Source organism: Tenrec ecaudatus, chromosome 11, assembly GCF_050624435.1.
Source record: "Tenrec ecaudatus isolate mTenEca1 chromosome 11, mTenEca1.hap1, whole genome shotgun sequence".
In the NCBI taxonomy this organism is placed as follows: domain Eukaryota; kingdom Metazoa; phylum Chordata; class Mammalia; order Afrosoricida; family Tenrecidae; genus Tenrec; species Tenrec ecaudatus.
The window spans coordinates 21,849,868-21,876,463 of NC_134540.1; the positions used below are offsets into that span (position 1 = coordinate 21,849,868).

The 26,596-nt window shown below is 43.5% G+C and overlaps 1 protein-coding gene across 4 annotated transcripts in view; it reads left to right on the forward strand.

Moving 5' to 3' along the window:
* Positions 1-26,596, forward strand: part of KLF12 (KLF transcription factor 12) — a 519,184-nt gene that overhangs the window by 302,433 nt on the left and 190,155 nt on the right. For 2 of the 4 annotated variants that reach the window (XM_075562976.1, XM_075562977.1), the window contains one exon: positions 19,038-19,159. The exons of the other annotated variants lie outside the window; for them this stretch is intronic. In XM_075562976.1, coding sequence (XP_075419091.1) covers positions 19,061-19,159 — 99 coding nt within the window. In that variant the 5' untranslated portion in view covers positions 19,038-19,060. The remainder of the gene's footprint in view (positions 1-19,037; positions 19,160-26,596) is intronic. 4 annotated transcript variants of the gene reach the window in all.

The window sequence follows — 26,596 nt, forward strand, 5'->3', positions numbered from 1 at the left end:
GTCACTTTGTCGTGTCACGATTTCAGTTTGGGTTCTCTAAGAATCACTATTTAAGACATTTTTTATATGCAATAAGACATAGCCAATCTCTGATAAAAGTTTACTCTGAAGTTTAACAATACTTTTAAAGGTTTTAGGCTGAATGAGTAGTATTTTTTTTTTCTTTAAGAAAACAGTGTAAAGAAAATGAAACTTTTTGGGGGGATAAGCCGTTTTAGTGTGTCATCTTAGATACAGATCATCTTAGCTATCTTTATCATGTGAGCTTTAAATGCTTCTGTGTGGATTTAAACTACCGTATATATTCGTGTATAAGCCGAGTTTTTCAGCACAATAAAATGGGCTGAAAAACTGGGGTCCCACTTATACACGGGTCAGTGGTACCCCAGCGAGGTGCCCTCCCCCAACCCCTACCCCCAGGTAACAGGATGAGTGCCGTTATCTCACAGGTGATTGCCGTTTCTGCGCTGTTCATTCAAAGACCAGGGCTTTGAATGTTTATTTATTCACAACTAACCAATCAGAGCCATCCTATGACGTGTATCTTTGAATAAGCCTTTTAAACACTGTGTGCGAAGGATGTGGCATGAATGGATGTCATCTGGTCCAGCCCGACTAACAAAAGGAGGAAATCTCATGAAGCCTGACATAGAGTTAATAGGAAAGTGGGTTCGAGAGGCATGGGAAGACATTCCAGAAGCCATGGTGCGACGTGCCTTCCAGAAATGTAGTATTAGTAATGCTATGGATGGCAGTGAAGACTGCACTTTGTATGAAAATGACAGCAGTGATGGTGATGACAGTGATCTCAGTGAGGACAGGGTCTATGATGACCTCACACCAACTGAAGCTCTGCATTGGGATACGGATGATGAGGAGGAATCCAGTTTTGAAGGATTTTAACTCTTTACATTTTAGCTTGGTTGCTGATTGAGCTCAGGGAATAGTTCTCTTAAGGTATCATTGTTAATACCTTATTGTTTTTGTTGAACCTATTTTCCACTTACTGTGATGGTTTACTAATGTTAAATGACTTGTCCTTTTATTTATGTTTTTTAATTTAAAATAAATATGTAAATACATTACCCCACTGATGTCTCCATTTTTAGTAATTTTATTTTCATTTGTTTTGATTACTGAAGCTCACCAATAGCTTCTGCATTTTCCACCCTAGGTTTATACTCGAGTCAATCAGTTTTTCTAGTTTTCCATATAATAATGAGATACCTCGGCTTATACTTGGGCCAGCTTATATTAGAGTATGTAAGGTATATTCGTTAGGTTAGGCTACTTAGATTAAAATAAGTGGTTCTGCTTGGTTATTAGCACAAATAGCAACAGTTTCTCTTTTTGACAGTTTTATGGTATTTTTGAAGATGGTTACCTCTATAAGCATCTGAATGGTCTGGACTGTGTTCTGTGCAGTGTTTTGTAAGTAGACTTGGGTGTGTTTCTTTTTCTCACCGTGCCTGGGACTTACTTCCCTGCCTTGTTAGATGGCTGTTGCCTCTATTCAAAGAGCCCTTGCCGTGCGCCATATTGCTCCAAGTTACCTTGATCACACAATCATTACTGACACAGATATTCTGGAACGGGGCGCAGATCCACAGGAAATTAAAGGAAAAGGCGAGTGGAGAGAGCCAGAAGGACTCTCTGTACCCCAATCTCATGTAGGAAACGGCTGGCTCTGCCTCTCTGAAAGGAACAGTAAGTCCACATGTCTCAAATACCACAACCATCAGGAGAGTAAGTGGCATCTGGGGACTAGGATTTTAAAGACTTTATAGCAATTTCATGGCTTGGAGCCTGTCAACCTGTATCCCTTGTTGGCCTTGCCTCTGTTCTGCTCCTGCAAGCAGGAGACTGTGTCTGACCACCACCATCCAAACCCTTCTTCAGGGTACCTTTCTTTTCCGACTATGTAGCATTGCCTTCCATTGAGTTTTACAAGCCAAACTCAGTCTTACTCAACAACCTCAACTCCTTCACCTTCCACATTCAGTTCATGACTTTGAACTGTCCTTTACCCAGGTACCTTTACCTCTACCTCTCCAGTCTCTCATCCGAACTACACTAACAGCCTCCTGGTAATTTCCTGTAATGTCTCTAACATGCAGTAGAGTGATTTGTGATGTGGCTCCAGGTATAATTAAAAGATCTCATATATGATTGGATTTGGAATATATGATGAAAGAACAAGAATTGCAGATAAGTCCTTAGTATTCCGTTGAGCAACTAGGGAGATCTTCAAACAATAATCACATGGCCATGCCTTCAAGAAAAGATAGCGATTACAGCAAGACAATTAAGAATGTTGCTCAGAGTTTTGTTTTCTGTTTTTTTACATTTAGATTATTTCAAATGCTCCATTGGCTAAAGAATCTATATTTGAAAGTTTCATAATGATTGACAGATATTGGAGGGAATAAGACTACCTGATGGTTTGACTAGAGCCGAGACTATAGTACTGAGTTCCGAAACATTTCCGTATCAAAAGTCTTACGTGCAAGAGGTACAACTAACAGAAAAGATTGGTTACACAACCAGGGGCATCAGCAGAAAACCAGCAAAGTGTGAGGCCTCGAAGTTAAGATTTCAACTCTGTGGAATGTTGCTGAGACATCAAGGAAGACGGCAACAAAAATGAACTAGCAACAAGATGGTCGGGGATCTTGACAAGAGGATTCTCCTTGGTTGTAATGATAGCCACTAGCCACATGTGCCAACTTAAGTTGAAACTTCACATTAATTCAAATGAAATCCAATTTAAAAAATGTTGGTTACAGTAGCCACAGTTCAATAAGAATGTGCATTCAATTGGCCTTCGTGCCAACAATATGTTGCTGTTTTTCTGATTTAGGGAGACACTGGTGCTGTGCTGTAGAGTCTTCTTGCCTCTAAAGTTTATGGAGACAGATCACCAGGCTTTTCTTTCATGGTGCTTCTGGGTGGGTTCAAACGGACAGTTTTCAATTAGTGGGTTAGGGTAGACTAGAGAACAAATCCATTCAAACTCAGATATGTATAAGAGAATGCCTTATATAAAGGGTAATTGTACATTAAAAAAGCATCCCAGCCTACTCCAGTCCAAGCCCATAACTCCGATAGAGCCCATATGTCTGATACCAATCTATAAAATCCTCTTCAAACTCATGGAACACATGCACTGATGCTGAATACAGGATGATCACAGGCCAGTGGGTAGAAAGGCTTTGGATCCAGTGGCGTTGTAAGCATCTCAGCGCTGGCAGGAGTCTCCACATGGCTTCTCCAGTTTCCAGGGCATGGGGCCTATCAGCACAGTGCCAGGTGTCTTGTCAGAGCATCGTCTCAGAGAGTGAGCAGAGAGAGAATATGTCTTCCGCCTCCGAGGCGGAAATACCATAGTTCCCAGAATTCTCAGGAGATGGCCATACCCACACAGAGGCCCCATTGACAGGCCACACTCTACCCCTTCACTTGGAATCCTCTCAAACTGACAGCAGATTATGTAACTATCACAGCCTGGCAAGCGCAAACTCGTAGACCAGGCAGGACCCTCAGCAGTGGCTAGTGGGTGCAATATTAGCGAACACACCTGGAGAAGATGTCCGCTGTCATAGAATCGTTTACTGATAGTGCTGGCTTCAAAGGGAAGTGCAGGCTCTGCATGGGTACGTTCTCTCTTGACTGGTAGATTCCATACTTTACAGATGGAAGTGGCATGAGAAGGATGAAAGCAGGTCTCTCGGAGATATTGGATCCAATGACCTGCGTGGAAATAGAGATCAGCCCAGGAAAGCAGTAAGAGCAAGCGCTCTGTAAGATGTGAGACAGTGGAGAAAGGCCATCAACAAGTTTGGTTTTTATAGAGAACGTTAGTGATCATCGTAAATGCTTTCTTTATGCAGCGGGTTATACGGTTTTGCTCAGTAACACTTATGGAAAGCCAAAGACTGTGGAGGAAGTCCTTGTGAGAACTTTGGTTGTTTGGGAAACTTTTTTTCACTCTGTGGTACCAAAGATGACCCTAGAAATGGATAAAAGTTAGATTCACTAGAGGGTGTTGATAATAGACTTCTGCTAAGGAAAGGAAATAATACAGGTATAATTGTGTTTTGAGACATATCAGCTCATATCATCCTCAGAAGCACTGTGAAAGCTAGATGATGTTAATATCCTCATTTTTAGCCAAAGCAGACAGTTCCATGTTGGTTTGAGGCATGAGATTGATAGGCAAAGGAAGATTGTTTTCCAAAGACGTCTCAAGTGGAGGAGTTAAAGATTTAACATAGTGGCCAAAAGGAACTTATTTTTCTTAAGTGCATTAAATGTAAGGAAGGTACCACTAAAGGCTTATTCATTCTCCAAATAGCATCGACCTATCATGAAGTTGGCTGCCAGTTCATTTTAGTAGTTTGTCCTCAGTAGTCGCGTCGTTAACTAATTGGGGGCTGGGAACATTCTGTATCTCATACATCATCTTAGAGCACACAGCCCCAATTTGATTTTCTTCACACACACACAAAATAGCCAATGCTTTGTTAAAATATAAGCATCAGTTATTTTATCAACAGCCTATCAGAGATAAATGCCCCACCTTTTCTTACACTGTACAGAAAGTTTGGATTAATGCTGCACATGCCTGTTTTTCACACGGGATTATTAAGTCCTTCGGGTAAATTGACGCCTTTCTGGGTGGCACCAACCGTTCATCTCGTTATCTCCTAACTGAAAGGTTGCCAGGTGGAGTCCTCCCCGGGCTGTCTTTAGTCATCGTGTCTTCAGTAATTGAATTAATACATTTTGCGGATAGGGCCGACTGTGTTTATTTCCTTTTCATTTAAAAAATGGTCATTTTACAGGGGGCTCTTACAGCCCTTATCACAACCCATGCATCGATTGTATCAAGCACACTTGTACATATGTTGCCATCATCAGTTTTAGAACATTGTCTTTCTACTTGAGCCCCTGGTATCAGCTCCTCTTTTTGCCCCTCCCTCTCACCCTCCTGAATCCTTGATAAATTATGTATTGTTGTTTGTATTTTCATATCTTACTCTGCCTGCTGTCTTCCTTCACCCGTGTTTCTGTTGTTCCTCCTCCGTGGGGTGGGGGTGGGGTGGTTATAAGTCAATCATTGAATCTGGTTCCCCCTTTCTCCCCTTCTCTCCCTACCTTCCCCTGAAGGGTTGATCCATCATGGATTCCATGTGTTAAGAGTGCTTATCAGTACCAGTGTACATGCTCCAGCCTAGTCATATTTGTAAGGTGGAACTGGGGTCATGCTAGTGCGGGGGGCGGGGAGCATTAAGAGGAGTGTTGTGTGTTTACTCAGTGCTTACACTGCACCCTAGCTGATTCGTCCCCCTTGTGGCCCTTCTGTCAAGGGATGTCCTGTTGTCTACAGAGGGGCTTTGGGTCTCCATTCTGACTCCCCTCATTCGCATAGATGATGATTATTTGTTTTGGGTCTTCTGATCCCTGATTCCATTGACACCTCATGATCACACAGGCTGGTGTGCTTCTTCCACGTGGTCTTTGTTGTTTCCCTGCTAGATGGTTGCTTGTTTAACTTCAGGCCTTTAAGACCCCAGATGCCTTATCGTTTAATAGCTAGGCATCATCAGCTTTCTTCACCACATTTGCTTATGCACCATCCTCTCAGGAAGGTATCACAGAATGCCAGGTTATTAGGACAAAGTGTTCTTGCATTGAGGTAGGACTTGAGTAGAGGCCCATGTCCATCTGCTACCTTAATACTTAACCTATAAATATATGTATCTAGACCTATATCCCTATCATTATATATTAATCTATTTACATATATGCATGCCATATTTTACCTCCATCATTTTGCCTACTAGTTCTTTCCGCTATTTCCTTTTGTCCCACTATTATGTTCAACCTGCACTTGGCTCTCAGTAAATTCCTCTCATCTGCATGCACTTGATCAAACGCAGTAGGCATTCTGCCCCCTCCTCTTCATTGATTTGGGTCCTTTGTTGTCCCCTTGTCCCTGAGTTTATTGGCTCCCCCCTTGTTTTCCCCCACCCTGATCTCCCTCTCCATGATCCCCCAGAACTGTTGGTGCTGGTTTTTTCTCCTTGGGATTGTTTATCATGCCTATTTTATATAACTAGACATAAAGAAAAAGAAAAAATAATTCCAGTTCTGTCTGCTGACCTTTATGAATGTTTTCTGATAGGGTCTTATGAACTGCCAAGTCATGGCCACCCGAATCAGAAGTTTATTTTTATTTGGGATTTCTCGGGGGATTTGTTGCTTTGCTCCTCTTGCTGATCTGTTATGCTCCCTTCGCGTTTCACCCCAGTGTGCTGGGGACAGGGAAGGGGGGGTGTCAGACTGGGCACAATTCCCGCACTGTATCTCCGAGCTGTCCCTATAGTGCTGTGGGTCAGTGAGGGGACATTGCGTCTCGTGGTACTAGCCTATGATCCTCTATGCAATGCATTGACTGCTCCAACAGGAATGACTCCTCCAGGTTTGGTGGGCCAGAATGCGGTTCTCTCTCTTTCTCTCTCTCTTTTCTTTCCTCTCTTAGATTGCTCCCTTGTGGTCTGGACACAACCGCCACTCTCCCCAGGCTGTAGCTTCAGCGCTGACCTCTGTAGTACATACTTCTAGGGAGGGGTCAATGGAGCATGGATTGGAGCGGGCCCTGAGGCCCTCTCTGCTAGTTTGCTGCTCCATGCCAGTATTTACCCCTTAAGACTGGGTGCACCTGGATGAGGTCTGGTCTCTCTCCCTTTCCTCTGGAGCCATAGTGTGTTTATTTCTTAGACAATTTACAAAGCCATTAATATGCCAATACAGTGAGGAAAAAATGAATCTTTCCCTAAAAGGAGTTTCTTTTTGGGTGGTTATGAGATGATTCTGTAAATTAGTCAATACACTATCATGCTATTTTTCTCTTTACCACATTTACTTTATAGCATATAAATGGTGAATTCAGTGTACAATTTTGTGCTGCTTCTAGTTCAAAATATAGGAATATGCTGCTTGACTAATCTGCTCAGGCAACACCAAGCCACATCTCACTGCTCTTGGGTTGGGTCTTTTCTGACCCACAGTGTTCCAATAGACACAGTAGAACCGCCCCCATGGGGTTCTGGGAGGATAAGCCTTTACCCAAGTAGACAGCCTTGTCTCTTTCCCAAGGAACATCTCATGGTTTTGAACTGCTGTCCTATTCGTTAGCAACCTAGCATATACCCCATTCATCTTAAAGGCGATTTAACCATGACAAAAAGGAAAATGTTCTAAAATCGATTGTGGTGATGATTGTACAGTTCTTCTTGATATGATTGAACTATTGAATTGTTTTACATGTGGATCGTATGCCAATAAAACTGTTAAAAAAGAAAGTATCATGACGTTGTCATGCATGTCTATTTTTTACAACTCTCCAAGTGTTTATAGGAATTTTTATGAATACCCTGGAGGCATTGATTTTAAATTTGTCATGTTCTTTTGGTTCAGAGACCTATAATTTCAAGTCTTGGGGTTTAGACACTTTGACTTTTCTTAAAAGCATCTCTTTACAGTACAAAGTGGACTGATAATTGATTCGGATTGCATAAGTATGTTCTTTTGTCAATAAAGCAAAAGTCCAAAGTCTGTAACATCAAATTCTGCACTTGACTTCACTTGACATCACTTATCTGTGCTACTTTAAAATTAAATGCTCTTTTTGTGGTTCAGAATGGGAGTTACTTTGCTTTGAGATTCAGAATTATTTATGTATTTGGATCCATGTGTATTTGGTGAGGTGAGGTGAAATCTGACTAGAAATTTTTTCGACCTCGATGGCAATAGATTTCGTGTCTATCTCTATGTCAGTATATTCTGTGTGAGCAGAATTTGTTTGAAAGTCAAAAATGATCAAAAATGAGAATGTTTTAGAAAGCTAGGTGCTGGAAACTCCCAAGGGGTTTCAGGCTGGTCGGAGTTTAGTTTAACTTGCAGGGTCTGTGTGCGGAGGTCAGCATTCCAAATACCTCCAAAGGACATTGGCCCAGACCAAAACTGAGCCCACTGGCAGTGTGCTGGTGCTGATAGGTCGGGGGGGTAAATCCCAAACCCAGGCAAGGTGATAGGCTAGAGGAACCCTGTTGCTGTTGTTGAAATCAATGCTCCTACATTTACTTGGTCTCTTTAAATGTTGTGAATGCAAATGTAGGTGTTCTAAAAACACCATCTGCCAGCCCCTGGTTTTGTTTGATGTTAAAGTCGCTTTATGGGCATATAACTCACATAGCGTACAATGTAATAGTTCCATCATATTAAGAAGAGCTGTGCAGTCATCATCACCGTCAGTTTCAGGACATTTTCTTCCTGTGCTCTTTATTGTGAGCTCCCCGTTTCCGCCCACCCTCCCCTGCCATGCCCCCGGTAATTACGAATCCAGCTACTATTCCTGTCACTCTATCTGTTCTCAATTCCATACACAAAAATCATGCAAAACATAAGCAGGAAATGAGAAAACAACACTGACTAGACAAAAGAGAGAAAAAACTCAATGGAAACCAAAGTGTAAAATATTAAAAACTAGAGCAAATTTAAAATGAGTCAAAAGGGAGATCCAGTGATAGAGTTTTATGTTTTAACCTAACTCCATCTGTTCTAATCAGCTTTACAATGCTTTTTGTGTGACGGCAAATCAGTTCACATCCCTAGATTATAATCAGTGGGATTTCACCGGAGGCTTAATCTTCGTGCAGACCTGCCAAGTGGACTTTGGTTTCCACTGCCATCCACAGCTTTCTGCAACCTGAGTGTTCGTAATTTAAACTCTGATACCATTCGCTCCTTCAGATGTGGCTTATATTAGTTCCACTCCTTGGATCGCACATGTTGGTGTGCTTCTCCCCAGTGGACTTAGTGGGTGCTTCACAAACAGATGGCTGTTGGTTTCAGTAACCCTTGGTTTTAAATCTCGGATATACTCAGTTTGTGGGCAAGCATACAAATCAAACCATTTATTTCAGGTTGTGCTGATGAAAAACACCTAGCTATCTGGTGACTTTATTATGAGTTCTGTTAACGTCATCTAGATGGGTCGTAATCCTACAATACTAGCCGCAGCCACTTGATCGCTTGAGTAAAACATGGGGTACAAAATGTCATGGCTGTGAATTAGAAACACGCTTCTGAGGTTCTTAGTTGCATACCCCTCCCTAGATGGGAATGTGGACCAGTTGGAAATACAAGTTCTTGTATATTGAGGGCCTTTTTTTTAGCTTTCTCTGATGAACAAACTAGTTTGATGAAAAATGGGAAGGAAAGGCTCCAAGATTTTGGGGGGAAAATACTAGTAGAAAATACGTTTTGGAGTCAATTCTGGCTGTACAGACCCGATAGTGGAGAGTAGAACAGCCCCTCGGGGTTTCCTAGACCGCTGTCTTGGGGAGAGCAGATCACCAGACCTTTTCTCTGAGCTTCACTGGAGGTTTGAACTGCCAGCCTTTGGGTTAGTAGCCATGTGCTTACCTGTCTGTGCCACCAGGGCTCATGCACATGTATATGACACAAAGCGCATATATAAAGTATCACAAGCATAAAATAAAGTGCTTGAGAAACCTTCCATAGGGGACAGTAATGCTACAAAAATGATTGTAATGGGAAATTCCTTTGACCTTGCCAAATTATAACTGTATTATCCTCATTATATGACTGCGTTCATCTGGGTGGACGAGAGAAACAGATCCATGGAGGCTTGTGTGTATAGGAAAGAACTTTATATAAAGAGTAATTGTACATTAAGAAAACAACCCGACCCACTCCAGATCAAGTCCATAAGTCTAATCCTAGCCCATATGTCCGATACCAATCTATAAAGACCTCTTTAGAGTCACAAAACACACACACAAGGACAACAAATGCGGGAAGATCACAGGCCAGTGGGTGGGAAGTCTTGTGGGTCAGTGGGTGGGATCCAGTGGCGTTGTAAGCATCTCAGTGCTGAGAGGGCTTCCCCATGGCTGCTCCAGCTCAGTGCGCTAGTGTAGCTTCATGTGTCTTCTCAGTAGAGAGTCTCTCAGGGAGTGAGTGTGTGTCTGGCCTCCAGTGAGCTCTTTATCTCCTTCGCACCTCCAAATGAGGTCCTCAAGCTGTGACCTGATTGACAAGCTAGACTCCACCCCTTCACTCTGCATCCTTAAGTTGACAGCCGATTATGTAACTTCCACGATTATATTCTATTATTTGTGTCTTAGGGTTTATAAGTTAAGAGATCTTTGAACGGACTTTAATTTTATTATGAATGAAGTGGGTATTTTTTTAGTTTTTGCTTTCACATATTTAAAGTAATCCACATTGCTTTATGGATGAAAGCAATTATCTTACTACTTTAAACTCCCATGGGATTTTAAGGGAGAAAATGTTTTGTCAAGTATTTTTATCTTCTACAGAGAATCAAAGGAACTTTGGTGGTGGTGCCAGGCAAGTATTGGACTTCTAACCCCAGGGTTGGTGATTCAGACCCACCAGCCGCTCACTGCGAAAAAGATAAGTCTGTCTGTTCCCATAAGGATTTCAACCCTTCGGAACCAAATGGACTCCATTGCAACGGATAGGGGAGGAATGGAAAATAATTTTCAGTGACTGTATTTGGCTCCCCAAAATGCAGATATATAAATGCATTTATAATATCCTGACATTTTTTGTTTACACAGTTCTAGAAAAGTGATGGTTTATTTAGTATCATAAACATCTGTATATCATGAGTTATAAATCTGCAGTTCTAGAAATAGAATTTATCTCTCTCTGTGTGTCTCTCTCTCTGTATCTCCATCTCTCTCTTTCTCTTTCTCTCTCTCTCTCTCCACTGCCTTTAAGTCAAGTCCCATTCATAGTGTATAGGATTTCTAAGACAATAAATCTTTAAGGGAGCCGAAAGCCTCATCTTTCTCCCCTGAACCACCGGATGGGTTTGAATTGCTGACCTTGAGGTTAATAGCTTACTGTCTAATCCACAGCCACTGCCAGGGCTCCGTAGACTTTTCTGCCCTTAATTTCTCTTTGATGTTTCTGCTTGACCCTGACCTCTTCACTGTCGACGTCTGCTGTGTTATGTCTATTCAGGAATGGGTGACTGCATGAGGTGTCTGATTAAACGGGAGCTTTAGTGTGTGTTAGGCAGTGCTATTTTCAGTGCCCCGTTTGCTTTGAATGGCTGAATGTTTTCAGATCTCAATATAGTCACGAGAAGGCCCGTGAATGGCATCATGCTTTTCAGCATTATTTTATTTTACAGCGGAAAGGGAACATCTTTATAGACTAAGTTTCTTAGTAGGGTGGCGGTGGGGTTTTTTACACTGTAACAGTTTAGTCTGTTCAAGAAAAAAAAAACACCCGTTTTAGAACACAGCCGAGAAGGAGGAATTTAAAAAAAACAAAACAAAATGAAAAACCTTTGGAAGAGCACCCTGTCTGTGCACCCGTGGAAAAAAATCCCAGGGCTCTTTAAAAACCTGTCCATTCCAGTTGTCGGTGCCAGCTGTCCCATGTGCTTGTTTCGTCTTCCAGTCCATAAAGTCGTTTTGAATAGCACAGGAGAAGGGGACCCTGTGAGTCATGGCTAGCGGATTCTGGGAGCAGCAGGGAGAAGGCCTGGGGAAAGGTCTTTGTATTTGGGCGGCCATTCCTCCAGGGAACCGCGTATACATACACTCACTCTATCCCCATGTATAGTCCTGGACCTTCCACTGAAGGCCCTGGTCACTTTGGCATGGTGATGTGTAGTACACTTAATTAGAATCCCACTTAGCTGCATTGAACTCAGTTTTCAAACGTAAAAATAGCTAACTGCCTTCAAGCAGGTTCTGACGCACAGTGACGCCCGTAGATGCCAGAGTGGAATGGAGCTCAGGGGTTGTCTTTGGCTGATTTCTTATGTTTTGAGGTGTCTCTACTAGGACTTGAGTGTCAATGTTTCTGTTTGCATCTGAGGTATGGTCGCTCTTTGGACCACCCAAGGAATCTCTGTAGAACAGAATCTAGAACACTCATGCCATGGAGCCGAATCTGAGTCTCGGCGGCCCTGTGGGCCAGAGGGGAACTGCCCCCGTGAGTTTCTGAGATTGTCAGTCTTCACAGAGTGGCTGGGAGTTTCAAACTCCTGACTTGGTGGTGATTAGCAGCCACCAAGCCTCCTGGTAGTTAGGGTTTAATGCCAACTGCATACAGTACAAGGGTTACTATTTGTTGTTGGCATAAGAGAAGAAAAGATTACCAAAGAGTTTCTGCCATGAGGGCTCAGGTATGCAATGGAGTAATGGGGTCAGACTGGAAATAAAACCAGGTGGACTGTGTGTCCACTTCCAGGGAGACAGCAGTTGGTGTGACCCCAAGAAGAAGAAGACTTGTTGGGAAGTGAGGAGAATTCTGTGAGAGATGGAGCCTGAGTCCAGTCTTAGGGGAGACATGGGCTTAGCAGAGCAGCCGAGCGGAAGAGCACCATGCACAGCTGCTGAGAGCCGGAGTGGAACCTAGTTGATGGCTTCCGGTAGATGAGGGGCTGATGAGGAAGTGCTGGGTGGTAGGGATTGGCGATCTGGACTGGAAAATGGCCAAACTGTGGGAGCCAGAAGCATAGACGGTTGAATCTACTTAGCTCCTCCCTTTTAGTGGAAAAGCAGCCAGAGACAATGCCTGCATGGGCGTTCCAAACCCATCATGTACAAAACCAGCCTGGTTGGATGTGACCTTCAGGGCCTCGTCGCAGGTCCTTGCTGTGGAGCTTGCGTGAGCCCTGGGGATGCCACTAAGCTAGCTCACGGGCTTGGGCCTGCCAGCCAAGCTGCCGGAGAAAGATTTGGCAGTCAGCTTCCATCCAGATTTAGACTCGTGGGCAGCTTTACTCTGAGCCACTGTGAGTTGGAATTGCCTTGATGGCCATGGTGGGGCAGGGATTGTGCTAACACCTTGAACCTGGACTGCTTTGACTCGGTTTGTTGTATGCATTGACATTTCCACAAACTGTAGCCCAAACGACACTTTTTCAATATAAATCTGCTCAGGTTCTACCTTGACTCGGGAGTTCCCTTCTGCCGCCAATAATATCCCAAATCTCCACCATCTCCTAAAAGGCCTCGTGTGATTAGACTTCTCCCTCCTCTGACCTCTGCTTCCTCCGTGTTTCTTGCTCCAGCTCCACTAGCCTACCTGGAAGTTCTTCACCTAGCACGCACCGCTCTTCAGGAGGGAGGGAGCGGGGAGGCCACACTCTCCTGAGGGTGCTGCTGGCATAGTTATAGCTGCTGCTTAACCAAGCACCCCTCACCCATGGGGGCCTCAGACACACGGAGGAAAAGGCTACCCGTCAGCCCCACTGCCATGGTCAGTTGGGCACCAGAGTTTTGTGGTCCTGAGGCTCTTTGGTGGCTGATTGGTGGGAGTAGACAGACCTTCCCTAGTCTGTCTCTGTCTGGAAGCTCCGCTGAAACTTGCCCACCCCACTTTAAAGCAACACGCAAGCCTGGACAGACCAGTGGCTGGCTCCCCGTGAACCAGATGGATCTGCAATGAAAGGTGAGGGGTCTCTAAGGTTGGGGGTTCCAAACGACCCGTGCTCTCTTCACAAGGATCCCATCGATCTTTGCTCGAGTCTCTCTGTGGACCCGGCCCACTGCCGTGGAGTAAGTTCAGACTGATAGCCATCCGAGCGGGCCGGAGAGGACTGCTGTGTAGGACGCCCACGGCTGTACACCTCTGGGAACAGCGAGCCTCCTCCTTCCTGGCAGGTCCCTCTGTGGGCTCTGGATCTTGCTTTAGAAAGGTTAAGTCTGATGCCGCCATAGCACCTGGAGCAAACTCTAGTCAGTGACCGCGGGCCGAGTGCAGACATGGCGATAACTCATATGGAGAACTTGTGAGGCTTTCACAGCAGAGAGAGAAGCCTAGATAATTCAAGCCAGATGCATTTTAATGAGCATTCTGTACTTCTTTTATGTGTTTCATTGTTCTTCTCTCTCCCCGTTAGTTTTGTCTGTTTAGAACCATTCTACGGCGTAGCCAAATGAGAAAGTCTATTTTAAGGTGGGGACTATTACATTTTTAAGGTGACATTTTATGTCTATTTGGCTCCTATAGGGAAAGAAAGAGGTGTTCCCTCCCCCCCTTTTATTAGCCTCCGTATAATTTTATGTGATTCTCCATATAGAAGATAATTTTCTATGGAGCAGAGAGGGTGTACAGCAGGTAATTTAATTAAATTTACTTTGAGCCACTGCTCTTCCGAAACGAGGTATAAAGTCCGCTTGATGCTTACCATCCATTAAGAGTGATTTATAAGAGAGATCCATTAACACTGTTTTAGACTATGGAAGTTCAAGGGAAAATGCCAGTGAAGTTTTAACTATGGTCTCAGGCAGTCCTTTATGACAGCTAAAATGCTAAGGAAAGTAGATTACATGGAATAATGATTTATTAACAAGCTCAATACCTGTTAGCGGATAAAACACGTCAGACCCAGGAAGAGGTAGGGGAACCCCACAGTGTATATCGAGTAAGCCATTGTAAGTGCTCTCTCAGGATCCCGGGCTCATGTCTGTATAGCGAGTGTGCTGAGGTATAAGAGTAAGTACCTAGAGGAAGTTTCCAACTGAAAACCAAACTCACTGCCATCCAGTTGATGCTGGCTCATAGCAACCGCATCGGACAGGGTGCAACTGCCTCTGTAGGTTCCCAAGACTGTAACTCTTTGATGGGAGTAAAAAGCCTCATCTTTCTGACTGTGTGCTCAGCAGCCCGGTGTGCACAGGCCACTATCCCTCCAGGGCTTCTTAAGTAAAACCTATGAGCCGACAGGCTTTCTTGACCCTCCTGAAGAACAAAACAAATGAACAACACACAACTTCCTATGAGTTACCGGAGAAAACTGTAAACCCTCAGAGATCAGCCTTCGATTTGTTTTGTGTGTATGTAATGTACACCTCTCATGCATGCGTGCATCATATAATGACTTATGATTTTGAACTGTTTCAGGCAGAATAACTCAGCCCCGTGCCAGCGACTGTGAAGGACTGGCTCTTACATATTTGTTAGTTTTTGCCTGGACTCTATAGCGATTCCCTGGAAAGCCACGGCACTCTTTCTAGGACTTAGCACACAGGTAGATGAACTGCGTCGGGTAGTTGAGTTGATCCTTCCTGGGCTCGCCTCTTGCATTTGGCTTGCGTATACATGTTCTTGTTTTATCTTTTACAACATAAAGTTGATCATTTTAGCCTAATTTTTTTAAGTGGAAAGAGCATTGACCTTAAGCACATTCTCCATGTTATGTATCGGCCACCACTCTTTCTCAAATGGTTCTACACTCCACACAGAAAAACTCTGTACCCGTGAACCTACAACTCCTCATTCCGCCCCCCACTAGCCCTCATGCTAACTTCTGCTCTACTTTCTGTCCCTGGGAATCTGCTTATTCTACAGGATCCATTTCAGTGAGTTCACTCAGTGTTAGGTCTGTGATGTCCGCCTGTTCCACTCAGTGAGATGTTTTCCATCTCATACCAGAACATCATTTCTTTGTCATGGCTGGGTGTCTCCCACTGCCCTGTGCACACTGTGTTCTGTCGCTCCAGTCATCTGCTCATGGCCTTGGGCGTTGTCTCCACCCTCGGACTGTTGATTAGAATCTTGCTAAGAACAGTTGTGTGGCCCTTTCATGTGTGACCCCTGGGGTCAAGGGTTGTGAAGGGACTCGTGAGGGCCGTACCTAGAAGTGATGTATAAGGAAAAAAGAAGAGGGAAAGCTGGTCATTTGCATTTACTTTATTATGAGCTTTCATAATATCCCTGGTATATGGTGCCTTCAGGTAAATTCCAACCCCTTGTGACTCAGTAGGACAAGTACTCTGAGGGGTCTCTAGGGAAGCAGGCCACCATTTCTTTCTCCAGGGAAGTGGCTGGTGGGTTTGAACCACTGACCTCTTGTCTAGCGGCCCAATAGTTAACCTCTGGGCCAACAGAGTTCCTTGTAGCCTACTAACACATTCATTCCCATCAAGTCCATCCCCATTCACAGCGGCCCAAGAGGACAGACAACTGTCCTTGTGGGTTTCCAACTTAAGGGAGCTAAAGCGCCCATCTTTGTCCCTCAGAGAAGCTGGTGGTTTTGAACTGTTGACTTCGCAGTGAGCAGCCCAACTCGTAACCACTAAGCCACCAGGGCCCTCTCGTGCTTCACAGGGTGGCTTTATTCATTGTAATCTTTTGCATACAGGGCGGCTTCCAAACGTGAGTAGAAAACGTTTCCTCCTCTGTTTTGTATGATTTTCTGTAGATCTGTAGAGACGGTGCCTGGACTGATCATTGCCTAGGGGCGTGGCATGGGAAGTTGGGGGGAATGGGAGGTAACGACAATGAGTACAATATGAGCATGATTAAATTATGGGATATGTGAAGTATATACCAAGAAAATGGGGTTTTTTTAGATCATGGTGGGCTTTTTGTACTAACTTTGTAAACCCCTTCATATAACAACTGGTGGATGATCTGCTGTTCAGATCTTCTTGGTTTGATTTCTACACAGTCAGTGGTCAGTGATCTTTCTCACTTGGCAGGGATTATCACATTCTCCTTCTTTGAGTTTGTTTGGCAAAGGTGACCCCGGCTGTTAAAACCAACGAATAAACAGCATTTGAGCTATTGTTCATCCTATTTTTATTTCATATTTCAACACTGCAAGTTTAACTAAAACAGGATTTTTAGCAATGGTTCCAGGTATCTGCAGCTTATAAGGATACATCTTAAAGTATCTCTTTGGTTTCATCTGATCCAAAATGGAACAGTGGTGATGCTGTTGAGTAAGTGTTGGACTGCTAACCTCAAGGTCAGTGGTTCAAACCCACCAGCTGCTATACAAGAGAACACTGAGGCTGGCTGCTCCCATAAAGATGTACAAAGTCTTGGAAACCCTTTGTAGGGTCCATGAATTAGCATGGACTTGAGAAAATGGCTTTCGGAGGGCCAACATAAAAGAAAACTCACACTGAAAACACTGGCATTCATACTTGGTGCTGGAAACATTTGGTTATCAAGGTAATAGTGGACTGCACTGTGGTCCTTCATATTCCAGTGACGTTAATGGGTCTCTGTCAAGGTATAGCATGTCCTGGTATACAGTCCTCGTATACAATTGCCTCTACAGGGGGCTTCACCAACTTTGCTTTAAGGGATAATGAAATTCTCTCGTGAACTTTGTCAAGCCCTCCCCATATGTTGGTGGGAGACATTGCCTTCTACTGGAGACACAAGGGTTCTCCCCGGCCGTTACTGGGCAGCTTGTCGTGTACCACAGACAGATCTCACTGCAGGTGCATTTTCCTAAGTGATTGAGTTTATTGGTTTTGATTTTTATTGTGAAATTGCTCCACTATTTCACACGGGAATATGGTTCATGCAAAGATTGACTGATTTATAATTGCTTCTAATTCACTGTAGCACATAATTGCTGAAACTTACTGAATGGGCAGGGGATGTTTCACAGAGAAAATCCACACTGCCCTCCTTCCCCAAGCTCTGGCATTTGCTAATCAGAATGATTTACCTTCATAGGACTGCGAGTCTTTTCCCCCATATAGACATAGGCCATCCATCTAGTGTCTGTAAAATTGCCCAAGGTCAGATCTTTAGACAACCTATAACTACTTTGTTGGGAATGGCCACGTATGCCTAAAGCACAGTACCACAGACTGAGAGCTCCCCTTCCTGGTAGGCAATCCACGTCCCCAGGCTGCCGTGCACCTCATCTGGAGACCCGCCCGCTCGAGTCATCTTCAGTCTTCAGCCTGGCCCTTTCCAACCGTCCTTGAGGCTTTCGGTTCCCTGACTTGCCTCTTCTCCCCGAATTTATTTGTGTTCATTTGCATTTCTGACAGATTATTTGCTTCAACCCTTTTTTTTGGTTAGTGTTGCCATATGTTTACAGTTGAGATTATAAATTCACCGTGCACACTTAAGCACTATAGCTGGGCATTTGGAAACTCATTACTGTGAATTATTTCTAGAATTTAAAAGAGGCATTATTAATATGCATTGCTATTATTTCCTAACCCCGCATAGTGTCTTCTAGCATACAGTATGTTGAATCTGAGTTTCATGATCAGACTGTTGTGTTCTTCATGACAATGGACACACTGAAATATCTAATGCATATGGTTATGGGGCTCATAAGGAAGTTAACAGATCATGTTCAGGTAAGGGATGCTCAGGAGACAGTTGTTGAGTGAGAACACATTACAAATTCTTTTGGGGAGGGACTGCTGATAAATGCCTAAAGGCCACGCCCCTCCGCCATAAGCTCTGCTCTAGCTCCTGGGTTAGTAAACTCAGCCCCACAAGCCAGCCTCCTGCCCAGCAGCACTCAGCTTTATTTATCCCTATGGGTGGGTGTGTTAGTGTCTGCAGACTACAGAAACAAAGTCAGGGAGACTCATAAATATATAAGAAAGAGCTCTATATGAAGAGCAATTTTACCTTAAGAACACATCCCAGTCCAAGTCCCTAAGTCCAGTATTAGCCCATATGTCCGATACCAATCTATAAAGTCCTCTCAAGACTCATGAAACACATGCAATGATGCCAAATGCAGGAAGATGACAGGCCAGTGGGTGGGAAGTCTTGTGGATCCAATGGCGGTAGAGGCATCTCAGTATTGGCAGGGGTCTCCACGTGGCTTCTCCTGCTCAAGAGGTCTGGCTCTGTCAGCCTCTCTTTCCATGTGTCTTCTCCACAAGATGTCTTGCAGGGAGTGACCACGTGTCCCACCTCCAGCAAGCTATTTATCTTTTCAGCACCTCCAAATGAGCTCATCTAGCCATGACCAGATTGACAGGCTAGACTCCACCCCTTCGATTTGAATCCTCAAATTGACCCCAGATTATATAACCACCACAGCTGGGAAGTCCAACACTCTGCTCTGCTGCTTCTCTGTCATCTAGGTGGTTCCCTGTGCAGGGGTCTCAGGGTCTGCAGGACTCCCCCCATTCGTGGCCTCTGTTGGTAGTAAGAACCCTTTTCCTGTCTCACAGATGGCTCAGTTTACAGCAGCAGCATGGCCATCACCATGAATCCTGTGAAGGAGCACCCTCTACAGAAGCCTATCAGTATCTTCTCCCATCCTCTCCTCAGAGACCCAACAGGAAATATAAAGGTATTTTGGAGGGTGTGAACACTGAGGATGACTACCAGAGCCGCATTAAGTAATTCACTTCCCAAGCCAGGCTTTTTTGTTTTGTTTTAGCATGGCACAAAAATAGAACCATATTGCTTTCCTCTATGAAAAGAAAGAAAGAAAATAGGTTTTTAGAGATCCCACAAACATAGAAGCATAGGGAAAGAGTAACAAAACTCAGAACATCCGAACTCACTGTCATTGTTAATTTCTACCCATAGTGACCTATAAGACAGGATGGAACTGCCCCTTGGGGCTTCTGAGACTGTGAATCTTGAGACCAAGCAGCCTCCTCTTACTTTCATGGGACACTGCTGATGGGTTTGCGTGCTGACTCTGACTGGCCGCTAAATGCCTATCCCACTAAGCCTGGTATCACCAGGTCCCCTCAAGAAAAGTAAAATAACTCATTTTATGTACTTATTTTTTATGAAAAGATCATTTTATTGGGGACGCTTACAAAACGCTTGGTACAATCCTTACATCGATTTCATCAGGCATGTTAGTCCATCTGTTGCCTTCATTCTTTTCTGAGACATTTACTTTCTATTGAGCCCTTGGTATCAACTCCTCTTTTTTCCCCTCTCTCTTCCCATCTTCATAACCCCTCAATAGATTATAAATTATTAGCATTTTCATATCTTACACCGACAGCTGTCCCCCTTCCACCATGCTTTCTGTTGTTCTTCCCCCTGGAGAGGAGCGTATGGTTTTTCAATTTGTTCTGGGCTACAGTGAAGGGTACTGCCTTCTTGATTTCCTCTTCCGTGGCCTTGTCCACTGTATAGAGCAAACCAATCGACTTCTGTTTGTTGATCTGTATCTGCCACTCTTCCATATTCTTCTATTGCTTCCAGTACTCCAGTTATGGAGCTTTGGGGATTTTCAATGTACAGATTCATGTGGTCTGCAAATAGCAGTAATTTCACCCTCTCCTCTCCCAGTTGGGTACTTTAATGTCCTTCCACTGTCTTATGTGTTAGCTAGAACCTCCAGTACAATATTGAATAGAAGTGGGGACAAGGGATATCCTTGTCTGGTTCCCTTTTTCAGTGGGATTGATTTAGTCTTTTCTCTATTGTCTATGATGTTGGCTGCAGGCTTTTCTTAAATAGCTTGCATTAAGTTGAGGAAATGACCCTCCTATCTTCTTGAGCATCTTATTTAGGAATGGGTGTTAGATGTTGTCACATGTTTTCTCTGCATCTATTGATATTGTCTGATGTTTCTTATACTTTTTTAAATCAATGCGGTGAATAATATTGATGGATTTTTCAGAAGTTCAACCATCCCTGCATCCCTGGGATGAATCTGCCTGATCATGATAGATGACACATTTTATATATTGTTGTATCCTATTGGCCAATATCTTGTTAAGAATTTTTGCTTCTACATTCATTAGGGATAATCGGTCTGTATTCTCTATGCCTGTGGGATCCTTGCCCTCTTTCGGTGTCAAAGTTAAACTGGCTTCGTGGAACGACTTTTGGAGTTTGCCATCCTTTTCTACACTCTGGAATACTTTGTGGAGGATTGGTATTGGCTCTTCCCTGAATGCATGCTAGAATTCTCCTGTGAAGCATTCTGGTCTAGGGACTTTTTTGTTGGTGGCTTCTTGATAACTGTATTTCTTTTCTTTTTAAAAATTTTTCTAAGGATTTTAAAAATCATTTTATTGGGGGCTTGTATAACTCTTATCGCTATCCATACATACATTGTGTCAAGGACCTTTGGACATTTGTTGCCATCATCATTCTCAAAACATTTGCTTTCTACTTGAGCCCTTGGTATCACCTCCTCATTTTCCCCCTAAATCCCCACTCCCCCCTCCCTGATGAACCCTTGATAATTTATAAATTATTATTTTGTCATATCTTATACTGTCCGACATCTCCCTTCACCTACTTTTCTGTTGTCTATCCCCCAGGGAGGAAGTAATATGTAGATCCTGTAATTGGTTTCTCCTTACCCTGCTGGTATTGCCACTCTCATCACTGGTCCTGAAGGAATCATCTACCCTGGATTCCCTGTGTTTCCAGTTCCTATCTGTACCATTGTATATCCTCTTGTCTAGCCAGATTTGTAAGGTAGAATTGGGACCGTGATAGTGGGGTGGGAGGGGCATTTAGGAACTAGAGGAAAGTTGTATGTTTCATTGTTACTACATTGCACCCTGACTGGGTCATCTCCTCCCTGTGACCCTTCTGTAAGGGGATGTCCAGTTGCCTACAGATAGGTCTGGGGTCCCCAATCTGCATTCCCCCTCATTCACAATGATTTGACTTTTTGTTGTTTGATGCCTGATACCTGATCCCTTGGACACCTCATGATCACACAGGCTGGTGGCTTCTTCCATGTGAGATTTGTTGCTTCTGAGCTAGATGGCCGCTTGTTTACCTTCAAGCCTTTAAGACTCCAGGGAACAATCAGCTTTCTTCACCACGTTTGCTTATGCACCCATTTATTTTCAACGATCGTATGGGGAAGGTGAGCACACCATGATATGATTTTTGTTGTTGTTCTTTGATGCCTGATACCTGATCTCTTCGCATCTGGTGATCACACAGACTGGTGTGCTTCTTCCAGTGGTCTTTGTTGCTTCTGAGCTAGATGGCTTCTTTACCTTTACGTTTTTAAGACCCTAGACACTATATCTTTTGAAAGCCAGGCACCATCAGCTTTCTTTGCCACATTTGCTTATGCACCGCTCTCTCTTCAGCGATGGTGTCAGGAAGGTGAGCATCATGGAATGTTTAATAGAACAAAATTATTCTTACATTAAGGGAGTACTTGAGTGGAGGCCCATTGTCCATCTGCTACCTTAATACTAAACCTATAAATATATGCACATGATCTATTTCCCCATCCTGATATATAAATATATTTACATATATACATGCCTGTATTTAGGCCTCTATAAATGCCCTTTGCCTCCTAGTTCTTACCTCTATTTCCTTTTGCTTTCCTCTTGTTCCACTATCATGCTCAGCCTTCATTTGGGTTTCAGTAATTCCTCTTGGAATTACATTACCCTTGATCAAGCCTTACCAGACCTCCCACACACTCCTCACCACTAATTTGGACCACTTGTTGTTCCCTTGGCTCTGGAGTTGTTAATACCACTTCCTTTCCTGCCACCTCCCGCTCTCCCATGCCCCCCAGGAACCCTCAGTCCTGTTATTTTCTCTTCCAGATTGTTCATCCAGCCTATCTTATTGAGATAGACCTGTGGAGATAATAACATGCACAAAACAAGATAGAGCAAAACAAAGCAACAAAAGAAAATAAAACAACAACAAACCAATAAGGGGGGGGGGCGTGGGAAAGAAAGAAAAGCTTGTAGTTAGTTCAGAGACTGTTTGTTGGCCTTTAGGAGTGTTTTCCAGTTGATTCTGATGGATGCCAAGCCCCGGCCCCAAAGTCTATTTTGGGTATTCCCTGAGGACTTGGTTGCTCTGTTCCCCTTGCTGTTCTGTTGCACGCCCTTAGTGTTTTGCCTTAGTGTGGTGGGGTCAGCTTGGGTGCAATTCCCACATTGTGTCTCCAGTGTTGTCGCCTGTAGGACTGTGGGTCAGTGAGGGATGTGATGTCTCATAGTACCATATCTATTTTTTATTTTACTATGGGTTTGCTTAGGTTCTTGACCTCTATCTGGGATAGTCTAGGGCGGGATTGTTTTTTCCAAGTACTTGTCCATATGTTCCACATTGAATAACTCATTTTTCAAGTGACTTAATTACAAAATAAATTTTTGTTCAGTTGGAGCCTTCTCATCAATGTTTATTTTAAACGTTGCTATGTGTAAAAGATGCATGCATTTTCTAAACAATAAAAATCCAATTGCAAGAAAAGCACGACACAACTAAAACAGAAAATTGGCACTAGATTGAGAATTGTCCTCTAGGTAAAGTTAGGATCATGATGAAATGTTAGAAGTCTACTACCACATTTGGTAGAGGTTTGTCGGGAGCCTCTCTTCCCACCCTCACCTCGTGTTTATGCTCATTCTCCCCTTGGCTTATTTTTTAGAGGCAAAGTTCATTAAAGTGATTTCCCAGCCTGCTTAAGTTAAGTTCCCACTTAACAGGGGAGCAGATATGAGAGTAAAACTGGTCAAATTCATCATTGATTCGATGTCTTTAAGAGACCATTATCAGAATAGCCAAAGCTAATGAAGCCACTCATTTACATCAATTGCTAAAACCATTAGAATGTTTGGTGGCAAAATTATATAATTAGTTTCTCAGACTTTGTAATGCAATTCAGCTTACATTTATTATCGCAAACATACACACCCTCACGCTTACATATGTTGTGATCAAGTTCAAGCTCTAAGCTTCAACATCATGATATTCTGGTCAATGCAGTGACCAGGGGAGAGAACTAAGAAAGAAATGAGCAGAGAAATCGTACATCAGCCCTAGCGTTGTTTTCTTCGCTTCCTCCATTGAGGCTTTCCAGGTATTGGGATGCAGCAATGAAGGACAGAGAGCCTCCACATGCATGGTACTGCATTCATTCTTATACCTGTAACATTTCTGCTCCTCACCGCTGAGCCTATGAAAACTGGAAACTTGATCCTGTCTTCAGAATGTTCAAAAACTTTGAGTGGCGATACTTCACCTCCTCCATTCCTCACCCGACTTGACACTTACGGAGATGTCTCATTCAAGTGTGGTGTTAAAAATACTTCTCCACAGGTAGAACCATGACTGAGCAGTCAGAACTGGATTCTGGCCATAAAGAATGGGATTCGAACACCCATCAAGTGCCCACCTATGAAAGTGCTCACCTAACACTCTCAGATTCACGCTTGCTTATCTTCTCATTAGAATCCCTGGATAGGGCAATTCAACGTTCCCAATCAATGGCGTCTGACTCCATGCCCTGTTTCACCTTGGGGCAGTAGTAGGGGTCCCTACCTGCATGCAATCCTGTTATCTCCTCGCTTCCAATTTTCAAGTGAGAGAGCACCCTAGTTCTTACCCTGCCAGAGGTAAAGGCATTGAGGATTCTTGCTGAGTCATAAACTAATACACACACTCTTGATCTGGCTCGCTCTCCCTCCCTCTCTTCCTCTCCCCCCCTCCCCCCTTCACCCTTACACCCCCTCTCCAATTCTCCTGAGCAAAACCTTAGCATTTAGAATACTAAATGAGATTCATGCATTGATATTTCTTTCCATTCCTATTGGTGAGTATTTTCTGTGTCATTCCTATTGGAAGGGATTTGAAAACTTAAATTCTACATTTTCGTCACTAAATCAGTTTCCGCGACGTGAAGATGAGGTAACATGGAGACGTACATGTTTAGGTTAAATTTTGAGACATCTTTGGTGTGTGAATGGTCAGACATAACTGAAAATACAAGCTGACATATCACATTATTCATCATGAGTAGGTCACATCAGAATCCATTGCCTTTCTGAAGGTGCAGGACCTATGACAGTAGTTTTGTTTGACCCTCCAGAAAACGACTTGTATAGAAAATAGAAAGTGTATCTGGGAAATCGTCTTTTGACTCAAAACTTACTAGAATCACTTTTTCTCTGGCATCACATGGGGGTCTACAGGAGGGAGCTTCAAAGTGCTTATAGAACATGGAATTAAAAGATAATGGACTTGATTGGACAGTTGGCATATAAATGGGCTTCAAAAAGTTCTTGGAATTGATAGTAAAATTTCCTCAAGAAATTTTAAAGGCCTCTTGGGAGTTATATTCAAATCTCACTTGCTATTTAATGAATACAATGCCTTTCAACATATTTTACTACTTTTGATATAAATACATCCCTAGTGTAATTAATAGTTTATATCAAACAAACAAAACCACTTGCTCTGCCAAAAAAAAATGTAATGGAATTTTCCCATGAACCTTTTGAGGCACATGTGTGTGTATGTATGTATAATCTCTTTGTGCAAGTCAAATAATTAAAATTACAGTTATTCTTTCATTTATTCATTTAACATATATTGAATCTAGTCTTAGCCTGAAAGGAGCCTATAGTCTTCTAAGATGGACACAAGGGCAGCTGATTGTGTGACAGCCTACAAAATGGAAGAATTGATTAGGCACATAGGGATACCAAACCAAATACGTCTCTCGAGTCATTCCAACTCACAGCGACCCACTAGGATTGGGTAGAACTGTCCTTGTGGGTTTCCCAGACTGTAACTCTTTATTGGAATAGAAAGCCTCACCGAACTGCTGACCTTGCAGTTAGCAGTACCACAGAAAGTTTCCTGAGAGAGGAGATGCCCAAATGACGTCTGAACTATATATAGGATTTGGGAAAAACAGGCTTGTGATGGAGAAAAAATGCTTGGGAAAGAATTCTTTACAGAGATAGCAGAAGATAAGAAAAGCTTGGGATTTCCAGGAATTGAGGGAAACCGTATGCAGTTTGTGGCAGGGCGAGTGGAAGGATGGGAGAGGCAGTCTGGGCTGCAGAGTGCCAGGCACACACTACATGATAGAACCTAGGATTTACATGGTGGGTGGTGGAAAGCCTCAAGTGTTACTCCCTCCCTTTTGTAGTTCCTATCTGTGTTGATGTGCTGTCTTTCTCCAGTCTGGTGGCTTAGTGCATTACATGTTGGGTTTTCTACTTTCTCCTTCCTTAAAAAACTTACAATCCTGGAAACTCACAGTGGTCAGTTCCCCTGCCTTTAAAGGGTCACGATGAGTCAGAATCAATTCAATGACAGTGAGTTTGGTTCTGGATTTTTGGTTACACTGAAGTATAGTATAGGAAGCCCAAGCTGCTCTAAAGTTTTGGAGTGATAGAAGTGTAATATACATCTATTTAGATGCTTACAGAATCACCAGAAGAGGGAGACACGCAAGGCAGTCATGGCCCACCTTTCTCCCATCTCGTGGACACAGTGATCGCTCCCACACAGACAGGGAAGCTGCTGCTGTTGCCATTGGTGACACCAACACAGCTGCCTCTCAGCCCACACGGGTAACCAGATGCGGGGGCCCGTGTATCGCCACCAGCAGCCCCATCAGCAAGGTGGCCCTCGCCTGTCTCACTTTCTTTTTCTTAATTTTGCATGAGGGTTTCTCATTGGCAGCCTCTGAGAGCCTTAATGGGATCGAGTTTGGCATTCTAGCCCCTGTGCTTTTGAGATTTTTTAATCAAGTGATGGCATTGGATGACAAGCGACAGCTAATGATCTCCCACACAGCAGTCTACTCCCTCTCACTACCTGCGGGTCGGTTCTGCTCATATGGACCATGTCGGACAGGGTGGAACTGCCCCTGTTGGTTGCCAAGACTAAATATTTACTGGAATAGAAAGCTTTGTCTTTCTCCCTCTGAGCAACTGGTGGTTCTGAACTGCTCACCTTGTGGTCAGCAATCCCAACATGACAGCACAACAGCCCACCAAGGCTCTGAAGGGGAGACTGGAAG